General features: G+C 51.0%; 2 protein-coding genes and 1 non-coding gene across 5 annotated transcripts; 1 reads left to right on the top strand and 2 right to left on the bottom strand.

The window, feature by feature from the left end:
- Positions 1-29: 29 nt before the first annotated feature.
- LOC112550219 lies at positions 30-126 on the bottom strand. The gene has a single exon (XR_003093930.1). It is a non-coding gene; the product is annotated as a small nucleolar RNA U13 (small nucleolar RNA).
- A 296-nt stretch (positions 127-422) lies between these two features.
- Positions 423-5,527, top strand: TTI2 (TELO2 interacting protein 2). 2 transcript variants are annotated; one of them, XM_014519661.2, is made up of 8 exons: positions 424-1,457; positions 2,158-2,344; positions 3,202-3,294; positions 3,625-3,812; positions 3,951-3,994; positions 4,040-4,139; positions 4,846-5,008; positions 5,408-5,527. In XM_014519661.2, exons 1-8 carry the CDS (start codon positions 781-783, stop codon positions 5,486-5,488), a joined length of 1,533 nt encoding a protein of 510 aa, XP_014375147.1. In that variant the 5' UTR covers positions 424-780; the 3' UTR covers positions 5,489-5,527. The 2 variants fall into 2 exon arrangements, with proteins under 2 accessions (XP_006023099.1, XP_014375147.1); XM_006023037.3 differs by having other exon boundaries at positions 423-1,457; positions 3,951-4,139.
- Positions 5,528-5,933: 406 nt separating this feature from the next.
- Positions 5,934-11,702, bottom strand: MAK16 (MAK16 homolog). Of its 2 annotated transcripts, XM_006022978.3 has the most exons (10): positions 11,614-11,702; positions 10,475-10,524; positions 9,803-9,912; positions 9,170-9,234; positions 8,825-8,976; positions 8,539-8,593; positions 8,365-8,439; positions 7,374-7,487; positions 6,626-6,682; positions 5,934-6,175 (listed from the first exon to the last, which is right to left on the bottom strand). In XM_006022978.3, the coding sequence occupies exons 1-10, from the start codon at positions 11,626-11,628 to the stop codon at positions 5,972-5,974; spliced, it is 897 nt and encodes a 298-aa protein (XP_006023040.1). In that variant the 5' UTR covers positions 11,629-11,702; the 3' UTR covers positions 5,934-5,971. The 2 variants fall into 2 exon arrangements, with proteins under 2 accessions (XP_006023040.1, XP_025059228.1); XM_025203443.1 differs by lacking the exons at positions 5,934-6,175; positions 6,626-6,682 and adding an exon at positions 6,725-7,165.
- Between the last annotated feature and the right edge of the window lie 1,308 nt (positions 11,703-13,010).

Consider the following 13,010-nt stretch of genomic DNA (forward strand, 5'->3'; position numbering starts at 1 on the left):
CGACAGTGACGCCAAGGACCCCAGGTTCAGGTCAGATGGGTAATGTGCCCCGTCGTAACAAGAGGACGGCACATATCACGCAGGCGCGTGCCAACCCCATTCATCACATTTATGAACCTGAAGGATCGGTAGGCTTTTCCTCCACTATAGGAGACAGTCCAGGCCTGCAATTTAAAAGTTAGGGTGACTATATGATAGTGGCATTTCCCCCATCCTCTCAATATGTCTCTTCATACTTTTCCAGCCCAGCGATAGACAGCCGCTTCTGCTCGGTTCCGACCCTAACTTTGCCTCTAATCCTCCCCCGGACCCTCTAAGCGACAGACAGAGCCGCGGGCTCATTACGCATGCTAATATTATTCATCGTCCACCCCGCCTCTCCGCGGCGCGGCGCTCGCGCTCTGCTTTACGGCAGGGTTTGCGACCGTGCGGGAAAGTCAGGGGACCACGTGCGTGCCAGCTGCTGCGGGTGGCCGGCTGGGAGCTGGTGCCACCCCGCGGTGGGGCTGAGCACCGCCCCCCGGAGGGATCGCGTGGGGTCCCAGCTCCTGTCCTGCTGCAGGGGGTTGCTTCTATGCCAGCCCCACAGGAGGGGAGCCAGGACCCTGCCCTGTAAGGGGACCAGGGGCTGACCCCAGCCCAGGGGCAGGGCTGACTTGTGGAGGCACAGGAGGGATTGGGGTCCCCTCATTGCCCTGGTGCTGCAGGCTTCCTGGGAGCTCTGGCCCCACAGCTGCGACAGGCCTGGGGCTGGGGGGCAGCCCCTCTGCCTTCAGGGTGATGGAGCTCAGCAGCCTGCTGGCATCCCTGAAGCTGGAGAGCCAGCAAGAGCCGGGAGATCCCGGGCAGCCCGGTTCCTCCGTCCCGCCAGCACCACAAGTTTTGTCCCAACTCCTGCTGCTGCTCTCAGGCGGGGGAGCCCGCAGCAGCACCAAGGCTGGGATGCTCAGGGACTTGAGCGCGCTCTTCCAGGCTGCAGACTGCCACTGGCTTTTTGGAGGCGCCCTCCCACCCCCCAGCCTCAAAGTGCTGGGGGATGTGGTGAGGGCGCTGAGCTGCTATGCAGCACTGCCGAAGCTGGAGCGGGATGCCGGGGACCTCCCTGGCCACGATGCCTGTTATGCCGCGGTGGCTGAGCGAGTGGCTGATGTTGGCTTGGTGTTGCTCAGCCTCCTTGCAAAAGTGGAAGTTGCCAAGGGCTTGGCATCACTGGGTCCCACAGTGGTGGATCCAGTCCTGTGCGACGTGGCAGGGCCCATCTACGTCTTTGCTGCAACACATTGTATGAAGAGGCCATGGACCAGCCCAAGGTCTCAGTCAGTGGCACAGGAGCTGCTGGCCTCTTTGGTTCGGGCTGCAGGTTGCGGGTCAGTGGCTGAGTTCCTCCAGGGAACGAATGAAGATGAGGCGGGGAGGTTTGCTGCGGTGATGGGGCTCCTGAAACCAGAGCTGACCAAGTGAGTAGGATCACAGGGACCGGATGGCAGTCCTGAGGGGTTGCTGGGGGCATTGCAGGGACATACAGGGTGCTGCGGGACCTTAGTCGAGTTCAAAGTCTCTCGAAGCACAGGTGCTTTCAGCAATAAGCTGTATTCCAAGGGCAGGGCAGGGAGCGGGGGTCACTGGGAGCATCCAGATTAGAGAGAATCAGTTTCGGGCAAATACCGGATTTCCCCTAGGAAATATGGATTGGCTCCGCAGTGCAAACTGCTGGCTGCCTCTCTGGCCTGGTTTGGCAGGTGTTAACCACCTGAATAGTGTGCATGTCTGGGGCTGCAGCTCCCTTTGCAATCAGTGGAATATTTGCCACTGACTAAAGCATCCGTTTGCAGGAAACTAGGCCACAGCTACCTCAGACCCTTCCCCTCACCCCCGATTAAATTCCTCAAAATCATTGGTGGCTTGTCAGAAAAAAGAAGTGTTAGTATGAGGTTTACTTGGTGTCTCCTCTCTGTTCTCTTCTTGGAGACCTTTTCATCATTTTCTTGTTGGCTGAAGTGTGAGGGGCTCTGAAAAGAGCTGGAGCTATTTGTATTAACTAGGGAAATGGTTTGATTTAACTGGCTAAGAGGCCAGTCCCGGCTTATGGGCTGAATCATGGTTGATGTGAGAGCTGCTGCAAAATACTCACGGTGATTGCTTTTCCCATGTTTCCAGAGAGACATGGAGATGCAACCCCGCCACAAAGCATGTATTCTCCCAGACGCTGCGTCAGGTCACCCGGCCGTGGCTGAGCCGTTACCTGGAAAGCGTTCTCCCCGCATCATTGCTGATCTCTGATGATTACCAGGAGGAGAATAAAATCCTAGGTGTGCTCTGCCTGCAGCACATCATCCTCAATGTGGTAAGGAAGGATCAGTGCCCAGCACAGGAGAAACCAGGCTGCTGTTGGGGAACGTGGGGAAATTGGTCAGAGCTGAAAATTGTGGGTGGGTCAGGCCTCCTGATGCCTATTCCTGGCTCTAGTATTAAGCTCTGGGATGACAGGAGAGATGGCACACCATGTCCTCGTTTCATCGTGCTGCAGTGCTCACACTGCAGTAATTATGGCAGCCAGGAACTATCCATATCCATCTGTGTATGAATCATAACAAACCTGGGTGTCCATCAAGGATATTTATAAGTTGCCAGGCAAATCTCCAGCTGGCATCAGTTGTGTTCCCCATTGCCTGTGCTAGGTTTTGTGGGGTTCTCAGATTTTATGTTGGTTAACCTGGGGCTTTTCATGTGCTGCTGTCCATTCTCATGTGTTTTAAGCAGGAGCTAGAGCTCAAGTTTACTAATGGTAGTAATCCTTTTCTTTTCACTGGCATATTTCAAAGGACTTTGCAGATATATATTTCCCCTCTTACACCCCTGCTGAGCCAGTGAATGTTTTCCCAGTTATAAAAAGATTAAAAACAAAAGGCCTCGGTAATCCAGCGACTTGAGTGAGACCACTCAGTGAGTCAGTGGAAAGCATCGTTATCATGGGCCCTAGGTCTCTCTAATCACCAGCTGTCTTGCTAACTTTGTCCCTCCAAGGTTCATTTCCATAACCCAACTTTGTAAAACCCAAATCTGCAGTTGCCATCTCCCTGTGCTCTGGAGCATGGCTGAGCAAGGAGGCTGTTCTCTTTCTGACGTGGCTGTAGGGATCAGCTTTGTGTGGATCTGCTGAAAGTGGTGCATGGGAATACATGCTTTTTTCCTCTGTTGCAGCCAGCTGCTGAATTGTGCCAGTTTAACAGAGCTCAGGTTGTGTACCATGCTCTGTACAACCACCTCTACTCCCGGGAAGCCCAGCTCATCCAGGTAAGCTGCTGGAATTGAATCTAAATCTTCATTGACTAAAACGGCAGCAGGACTGGCTGGCTCAAAGCATTGGGAATGGGCTCTGAAACTCCACTTAAGACACCCATTTCTAATCTCACTTCAGGTTATTATTAAGGGTTGCAAAGTGAAATGAGTTGGATTGTGGCTAGTTCTCAAGGGTAATGTTCCTTTCTGGTCTGCCTGCTGGCAGTTTCAGGTGAGAGCCCAGGAAGGGCAGGGCCATGAAGGGAACATCATGCCTTCCCCTAGTGCACAGACAGTGTAGAATACCAGAGCTGCAGCATACTGACTTCCTCCTCCTTGTATCAGGCGGTGCTGCTGTGCTTGCTGGACTTGCTGCCTGTACTAGAGAAATCTCCGCAGCAGCTGTCCAAGGAGACTAGGCCAGCTACACCTTCCGACGAGGTGCTGCAGCTGGTTCTGACCCATATGGAGGCGGAGCACCGGCTTGCGCTGCGGAGAGCGTATGCCCACACCTTGCCTGCCTTTGTGGAGAGGTGAGAGCCAGCACCTTGCCTCTCCAGTGACTTGTTGTGTGCCAGGGCAAGGAAGGGGTGCATGTACAGCCACCTCCTGCACAGACTCCTGTCTCCAGGGTCCATTCCCTCCAAATACCTGCTGCTTTGTCTTGGCAGACATGGCATCCTGATAGCACGTCATCTGAAGAGGCTGGAGCGGGGGATTGGGGCATGCCTGGAGATCTGTGATGGGCCAGAGGAGGAAGTGATTGTGGCATACCTGGAGATCTGTGATGGGCCAGAGGAGGAAGCCAGACTGGGGATATTGGAGACACTGAAATGCACCATACAGCATGCCTGGCCAAGGTATCTTTAAGAAACAGTAGATGGAGGCAGCAAAATGGGACTGCCTCCACCCTCCAATCAAGGGCAAACCCTGGTGCTAGTGAGGGATGGATCACCAAGCATGGTGCATAACTTGTACTTCCCCTCAGAGCTGTGAGATCACTAACAGATGTGCTCCCTAGCTGAGAAACATGTAGCCCAAGAGCTAAGCGAGGTCTTGGCCTGGTTCTTGTCTGCAGATCCTGTGATGAGTGGAGTGGCACTTCATTTGGATGCTGGTCCCTTGTATGCAGCTCTTAGCAAGGGCTACAAGCTCCCTCTGGCGGTTGTAGTCAAACAAGCAGCTTCCTGTTGCCACTCTGTTATCAGCCATAGGTTTGCCTGCTTTTGAGTAAAGTTCTCAAATCTTGTTAAATGTGTAAGAGGAAAACACTCTGCAGCTGTCCTGGAGAGCAGCTCCTGCCCAGGGCACACATGGCAGGTGCTGTTCTAAGCTCCCTTCACTGCTTTTCAGATGGGTTTTTCTCATGCCTTCTGTCCTCAATGTATTGTTTAACCCCCACTGGAGACTGATGCTTTGCCTGAAGTCAGTGGCTGTCTAGAAGAGGTATAGGTGACTGGGAGGCAGGCACTGCCCTGCCTTTGGTTGTTGCTGGCCAGCGGTTAGGCCAGGCTTGCACCAAGGCTGTGCAGAGTGAAGAAGAGCACATGCTGTTTTCCACTGCAGGATGCTGTGCAGGCTCAGCGTGCTCCTCAAAGCCCTGCTCAGAATGATGTGGGATGTACAGACTGACACAAGCCTGACACCTGAGACAGTGAAAACAGCCCTGCTCCAGGGTGCCACTGACTGCCTCATCCTGCTGGATCGTTGCTCAGAGGGGCAAGTCAAGGTGAGCAAGCGGGGACAGAGGCTCTAGCTAAGCTCCACTGACTCTTCTTGCCCCAATTTCTTACAAGGGAAAGTCAAATTGCTTGTAGCTACTAGAACAGACAGGGCCGTGGGCAGGGACTTTTTTTTTTTTTTGCTTGCCTTCCTAGGATAGTAGGTAGGTAGGTAGGGTTGATAACTAAACAGCCCGGCCATATGATTGTCAAGCTTTCTGAGAGCCGAGACATGCTGTCTGCCAGTCCCTATGCAATGCTCCTGTCCAACTCCACAGCATGGAGGACTTGGAGACCTTTGGAAGTAGAGGGAGGCTGGTTCTCATCCCTATGGTAACGCCTGAGCCACATCCTCAGCATCAGAAGGAGCCTCATGCAGTGACTGCTGCTTGTGCTTTCCTGTTTAGATCCTGCTGGATGGCATCTACCACAGCTGTGAGGACAACACCATGCGAGAGTGCATCAGGAGGGTGCAGGAAGACACCTGAAACAGCAGCTGCTCACCAGAGCCTGATATTTATACAGTAAAATATTTTGTATTTAAAATAATTGTGTGCTTTGGCAGATAAGAACCCCCCCCCCAAAAAGCAGGGTCTGTGCGTCTGACAGGAATACACTGTACAGTCCAGCCTTCGATTGGAATTGAAGAGGGAGCACTGGCCTCTTTTTAGTACACAGTAACTCTTTTAAAGATCAGGCCACTTACATCTGAACACACTTAGGCCATGTCAAGATCCTCTCCATTTGCAACTTTACTCCCTTTCCTTCCTCTTCAGTAGCCACAGTTCTTTCCTGCTGGCTTTTGTCAAGGGCTATCAACAATCTTTTGTTTGTTTAAATAATAATTTTTAAAAAATCCTTGAACTAGATGTATTAGGAAGTATTCCACCCCCAGAGGTCCTTGAAAAGTGATGGATTCCAAGTCCAATTGTCCAACCCCAAACTCCAGTCTAAACCCGGCCAGGCAGGAGTCAGGTAGCTTTTGATTTGGAGGCAGGTTCTGTCTCTCGTTCATACTCTATTTCAACATAAGCTCGTTTTCTCCTGGCGGGGCCTTTCAGTGGGGTTTTGCCCTTGGATTTGGTGTGGCGGACCTTTTCCTCTGTTTCTGTCTCTTCCTCTTCACTGGAGGATTTATCATCCTCTTCGCTGCTTGTTGCCAGTTTATCCATGTCCTGGGCAGGAGGGGAAAGAGCTTGTTAATACTCATTGCAGAGTGGACCTAAACCCGCACTCCCTACAGAACTGTACATATTACTCTGATCTGATGTTTCCTAGCTCCCTTTTCTCTAACCTTTGGTGGCTTTGGGGCACTGGTGGGGACAAAGTACAGTGTGATCATATTATTAAACATGAATCCAGCTGCTCTGTTACTAATCCCAGCCACAAACCTTTGATCTACAAGCAGGTGCTTTGAAGTGGAAAGACAAAATAGTCAGTTGTAGGACGACTGCGTGTCAAGAGGATCGGAGTCTAACTTGCACTCATTTGACATTCTTAGTTATTGTAAACTTTCAAATTTAAAGCTTCAGCTTTTACTGGTTTCTAACAAACCTTTACAAGGATGTTGCTTTTCTCACACGTGATACATAGTGGGATCTGCCCTAGCCCAGTGCTTTACATACCTCGAAGTCACTGAGGTCACTCTCATCTACTTCCACAAACTCCCTCTTGTCTGCATCCTGTAAAACAGCAGGTCAGAAACTGAGTGTACCACAAAAAGGCTCTAGGACGTCATTGCTTAAGGGCTTAGGCCCAGCAATGGATAGGCCTGGATTGATCTTTACAGAAGAGCTCATGGCACTGTGGCTCATTTCCTACATAGAGAGACTACGAACAACAAACTAACAGCCATGCACCTGTAGCAATTAGCAATATATTCACCTCAAGCCTTTGCTAGGCAGCAAGTTACATTCAGTCTTCAGCAGTGACATGCATTGTGTCACCTTCTGCAAAAGTGGCCAGTAGCTCTCGACCTGACTTGGTGGGCCTAAATCTTGCAGGTACTGATGTCCAAAATCATTTAGAAGTTTGAAAATTAGTAGGCAACCAGACCTCTATGCAACAATGGATTCTGCAGAGGGCTCTGGGTCTGCTCTACAAACCAAATTATGAATCCAACTGTGATTTACTGCATAGCCCTCTAACAAAAAAAGCAAGGAAGGCTGAAAAGGGAATGGAGACATGGAGGAATAAATAATAGATTGCAGTTGCCCACTCATGCACCCCTCTTCCGGAGAATTCACACTCCTCACATTACCATGCCAAGACGGGTTAATATTCAGATCCCACGCACAGATGTATATCGTGGATCCAACACCACACTGGGTGAATTTTAATCATCCTGCCTTGAACTATTTTTCAAAGCATTACCTCATCTTCCTCCTCCTCTTCCTTCTCCACATCTGAGTCTGTCTCACTCTCTGCATCCTGCTGCTCCAGAGCCTTGTCGAAAGCATGAATGGGGAAGTTGTAGATATCCCCATACTGGAAGAAAAAAAAAAACCACACAAATACCTGCTTTACCAGGTAAGTAGCCATGATCTATTTACAAATACCTGCTTTGCCAGGAAGGTAACCATGATCATCAGATGTCTGAGAACTGTGAACAGGTGCTATTGGTAATGCCCCTCTGAGGCTTAGGTCAAAAAGCAGGAGCTGAGCAGGAGCTGTCTATACCAGATAATGGAAAAATAAGTTGTACAACAACCTGATCTGCGCCTGGTCTGGAGGTTGGGAGTGATCTCAGGATGAGCTCTGGAGCCTGAGCTTCCTTCCTTGCTCAGAAGTAGAAAGCTGAGCAGAAGGACAGATTAAATTCAGGTTTCAGTGCCTTCCCAAAGGAACTTTTTGATCAGTTCTAGCTCAAGGGCATATTCCTTGCTCTTCTGGCACTGCTGCAGGTGTTGAGTGGACCCTCCCAAAACGATGGCTATGGGGAAGCAAAGGGTTGGACTGCAGTTGGCAGGAGAGTCTGCTCAGGTTATTCACCAAGGCAGCTCTCCTGCATGTTTCTGTACCACACCATTACCTGCGGTCTGGGATTCTTCAAAGCTCTGCTATAAATGCAGCTAGAAATGTACATGAAGCTGAGCACAGAGGTACTGAGCAGTAGTTCTGGTCTCATGAATATCACAGATTTCCTCATCCCAGCCACATTCCCAAGGTGAGCAGCATGGCTATATAAACAGCCCCTTCTTAATTCCCCCAACCTGAATGCACCTGCTACCCTAAGCAAACTCCTGCTAGCAAGGACAGCGGTGGGAGAATGGGCTGGGATCAGGGCAGCTTCGTGCACTCTTAGAAGGAGCACAAGATGGACATGGCCTCTGTGCTAGAAGACAAAGATGGCAGCAAGCCTTACTGTTTCCTGCTTCAGTCGTTCCAGTAATTCCTTCTCAATGGCATTATCCAGCTGGGCAGCAATCAGGGCTTTTTCCTAGAAACAGGGGAAAGAGAAGCTGGAGTCCATTCATTTCCAAAGACACAGCGCAGAGGGGCCAGGGAATTGGGACACTACAGGCAGGGGTCACATTACCTCTCTCCTTTTCTCTCTCCTTTCAACCTTTTTGCTTAAAGGAACAAGCTTCCGCCTGTGAGAAAAGACAAAGAAGGGTACACTTGATGAAACTGCAGCCTGCTGACCACTGGCGTACAGCAGATGAGCAAATGTTAACTCAGAGGCCGGACTTGGCTTGTTCCATGCTTCTTGCCTGGTAAAAACTGGCCTCACAGAGGCATGTTATAACTCCTGCAGGGAAAGCAGGAAGGAGAGGGCATAGACTAAAAGTGGGGAGGAAGGAAAACGATAAGCCCTCACTTACTGTCGCTTGAGTGTCAGCTTCCGGATGCGGATCAGGTATTGCGTGATCTTAGTGAAGCGCTGTTTGCATTTGTGCCGGATGAAGCGCGGCCAGTAGACGAGGTTCTCGTCTATCTCCTCCAAAGCTTTTTCATAGTTTCTGCTCAGCCGGACCTGTCGGAGAGAGGGATAGCTGTCAGTATCCTGGCTTGAGAACCAGTCCCTGGGACAGTTTAAACAGGGAGCTGTTGGGTTCTTTTGGAAGAGTGGTTTATTATTAAAAGATGTCCCATATGCTAGATGCCCACATGCTAGTTGTATTAAGTCTTGCTCTTGGTAGATTAATATAACCTTCCCTCTCACTCACCCGTTCCCAGAGCCGATTGGGGAAGGCTGCCCGCTCAATGGTCTTCATATACAGGTAACATTGACCTAAAGGAACAATAAACGTAATCTCAGCTACACTGCAACCTGTAAGCCAGGTTTAGCACATTAAAGTCACTGCTGAAGCCCTCAGCTCTGGGACAGTTGCCTCTGGAGCAAGGCATATCAGTCTGAATGCAGGAAAGAGTTTGACATCAGCCTCTCATGGAGATCAGAAGGGCATGTGCTCCAAGGAGTAACCCAATTCCAGCCACTGAGCAGACCCATCTCCCAATACCTACCCATCAGATCAAATGGCATCAGATCAACTTGACCACCTTCTTGGAGACCCCACTGGGTTCAAAGGTGGATGATCTTTTCCCCACAAGGAGCATCACAGACTGCCCCACAGAAAGGCAGCCACTGCTGGGATGGAGTACAGCAGCTATCTAACATACAGCACTTCCCACATCTGGGAATAGCTGACTGGATCCTCTAACAACACGTATGCATTCAAGCAGTGAGAAGCCTCAAAGGGACATGCCAGGTGGGGGGAAAGGGAACAATGCTGTCTGTGATTAGAGTGAACAGGACCAGGACAGGTAGTAAGGCCCATGATGGAGCATGACAGTCTTACCCTTCTCTTCTTTGATGGTAGCATACTGGCTGTTTGCTAAAGGACAGGATGACCGGTTGCACAGACCCGTCAAGTTATACTCATTGCGGCAAAAATTCTGGGTCTTTGTCCTAGAAGGAAGAGATTTTCTATGAGCCGCTAGCACTGAAGTATCTATTCACAGATCTCAGAGTTGTACAAATACAAGCACACTCGACTACACAACAGCCAAGGTGAGAATGAGGATCATCATCTCCACTTTACAGACAGGGAAACTGAGTCACAGAGGCACAAAGGGTTATACAGCAAGTCACAGGCAGACTTCTGACTTAGCCATGGCTTTTAGGATCTGTTGTAAGTAATTAATATCCATGCACTATACTGAAACAAGCTTCCTTTCACCTAAGCATTACTGGGATGAGTCAAGGACCTATTTCCTACCAGTTCTGGATTCCCTGATGTTTGTCATTCCAAACTACTGCAAAACCATACCCTCAACCCCCCATTTGTGGAAGTGCTGCCTTCCTGAAGCAGCCTGACAGCTTAAGTTATTTCTGGGCACAAAACTAAAATGCTGGGTAACAACCTATTCAGTTCAGAGAGCGCGTGTCCCCATGGCCAAGAAACTCATCCTTCCAGTAGCAACAAAGGCCTCGTGTAGCAATTCGCAGAGCTGGACGCTAAAATACTCACTTGATTTTGTACGAGCAGAACTGCTTGTTTCCAAGAGTGTCCCAGACGACCTGCGAGAGGCAAAACTTGGTTATTGCATCCTGAAACATAACACATTGTGGTTCTGTAGCCACCAGCAAGATTATTTTGGGAGGCCTAGCTAATCAAATGCCACCTGAGCACAAATGAGGCAGAGTCTGTGCTAACCATTTTGCAAATGATGCAACAAGGCCAGAACAAGGAGGAGCAGTAGTTTCACGCAAGGGAGGTTTAAGTTGGATATTAGGCAAAACTCTCTCACTAGGAGGGTGGTGAAGCACTAAAACGGGTTACCTAGAAAGGTGTTGGAGTCTCCATCCTTGGATGTTTTTCAGTCCCAGCTCCACAAAGCTTTGGCTGGGATGATGCTTGGAGCAGGAGGTTGGACTAGATGTGACCTCCTGAGGTCCCTTCCAACCCTTATTTTCAATGATACTTTGATTAAACCAAGGCACAGAAGAGATGTGCCAGGCAAGGAAATCACATCTTGGGACTGCTGCTTTGCACAGCCCCTACAGCCACTGCAGCAGGGGTCCTTTCAGAGGTGCACACAGCTTTGCAACAGCCCCCTAGCAGCAGGGCAACTTGCTGAGCTATAAGCCAACGTGGCAAGCTGCTGCCAGCTCATGGCAATTAACAGATGAGGTCAGAGCTGATGGGACAAATGCTTGCAATTAGCCCCCTGGTACCCTTTTGGACTCAAGCAGGCTCCCAGATCCAGGACAGTGGCAGCAGCATAGACTTTGCAGCTTCCTATCACCCTGTGGAGGAGGACTAGAGCAATAGGTGCTGCCCCCCCAGTTGCACAGCAGGCTCCCCTCCTCATCCAGGACCCTGCACGCCTGGGGAAGGTGGCAGCATCCCCTCCTCCAGCAGGTGCAGGCCCCCCAGCAGCAAAGCATGGGGCTGGCACAGAGGCCCTGCAAACCCCACCAGCTCCATCCATGCACAGGCTGCGCCCATGGACCTCCCATCCCAGCGCCTTGCACGTGGGAGAGGGGCAGGGACCCAGCCGGACGCAGCCAAATCCACGCGAAAAGCCCGGCGCTGATTGGCCACGACGCAGCTGCCTGGCGAGAGCGGACGGAACCGAATCAACCCCCCGCGGGCTGGACACTCACCTCGTCCGAGTGCATCGCGCCCGCGTGTGTGTGTGCAGCGAGCAGGACGGATCAGGCAGCCGCCATGCTAGAGGGAGGAGTGTGGGGCTCTCGCGAGAACAGTGGAAGGGGAGGGGCAGGGATAGGGCAAGAGATTTGTGCAAGGCGCGGGGGTGCAATGTCGCGGGGTCCGGGAGAGAAAAGTTGGGGTGGGGGAGACAGCAGGGAAAGGAGCAGGGGGAGCTGCAGTTGTGTGCGTCGCTCTCCAGCCCCTTTGCTCGCTGGTGCCCAGCTTTCTGTCTCCCTGCAAAGTTTCAGGCTCTGTCCGAAGAGGTGGAGCAGCTCTGGCCAGCAGATCGCAGCAGGGAGCTGCACGCAGAGCTGTGCCCGCTTGGCCCCGGGTTAGAGAAGGAGCTCAGATGTGCTCCCATCCCGAGTGGGGGGTACAGCCCTGGCGAGTACTTTTCTAAAGGATTTCAACCACAAGAGAGCCCACTGGCGGATGGGATTTTCCCAGAGTGGGTATGAGCTGTGCGTGGGCAAACCCCAATGCAAACAGGTCCTTAAAAGTTGCTGCAAAACCCGAGCATCCCTCAGCCCTGGGTGGTTGCAGGGGGAGTCATCCTTTGCAGTTTAAGGGCTTGGATATTCAAGAAGCAATTCAGGAGCAACTCCATGCAGGGTGGCCATCATAGAGGACAGTTTGGTTGTCCTCTATTGATATCAAACCGGACGCCTTTATGTCCTCTATTTTTGTCCTAAAGAGGACATAAAGGCATTGGGTTTCGTATCAATAGAGGACAGAGTTGCAGAAAACCAGGGCATCCTCTCTGATGGCCACCCCAACTCCCCGCATGACCACTTCTATTCGTGGATAAGAAGTAGGATTTGCTTGGCAAATGGATTTATCTTTTAAGTCCAAACAAATCACGCTGCATCCCCATGGGTATTCAGGGGAAAAAAGCTACAGGGTTTTTAATTCCCCTCAGGCTAAAATAATTTTCAAGTGCGGACAGCCCCTGGATGATTACAGCTGGGAGGGGGGTTCTTGTGACTAGGGTCCAGTTCATGCCTCCACTAAATTCAAGGAATTTAGGAAGAGCACAAGCCATCCGCAGACTGGCGAAAGGTGTTTGTGCCCAAAAACTTCCTAAGAAGAATTGTTCCAGCTATTTGAGTTGGTTTAATAAAAGATTTACCTAATAAAAGATTTGGGATTTACCCAAAGAACCTCGTCTGCCACTAAATTCAAAGGCACTCCTCCGGCTCCCACGGCACGGGATGCAGCAATCCGCAGGCAGACGGGGCTGATGCCTTCAGAGCTCTCCTGAAAGCCCGAGACCTGAAACGCTGTAGGTAAAAGAGGCTCAGACAATCATCCCATCTTTCGAACAAACAGGAGCTGGGCATCGAAGGCT

Source organism: Alligator sinensis, unplaced genomic scaffold, assembly GCF_000455745.1.
Source record: "Alligator sinensis unplaced genomic scaffold, ASM45574v1 scaffold98_1, whole genome shotgun sequence".
Lineage (NCBI taxonomy): Eukaryota > Metazoa > Chordata > Crocodylia > Alligatoridae > Alligator > Alligator sinensis.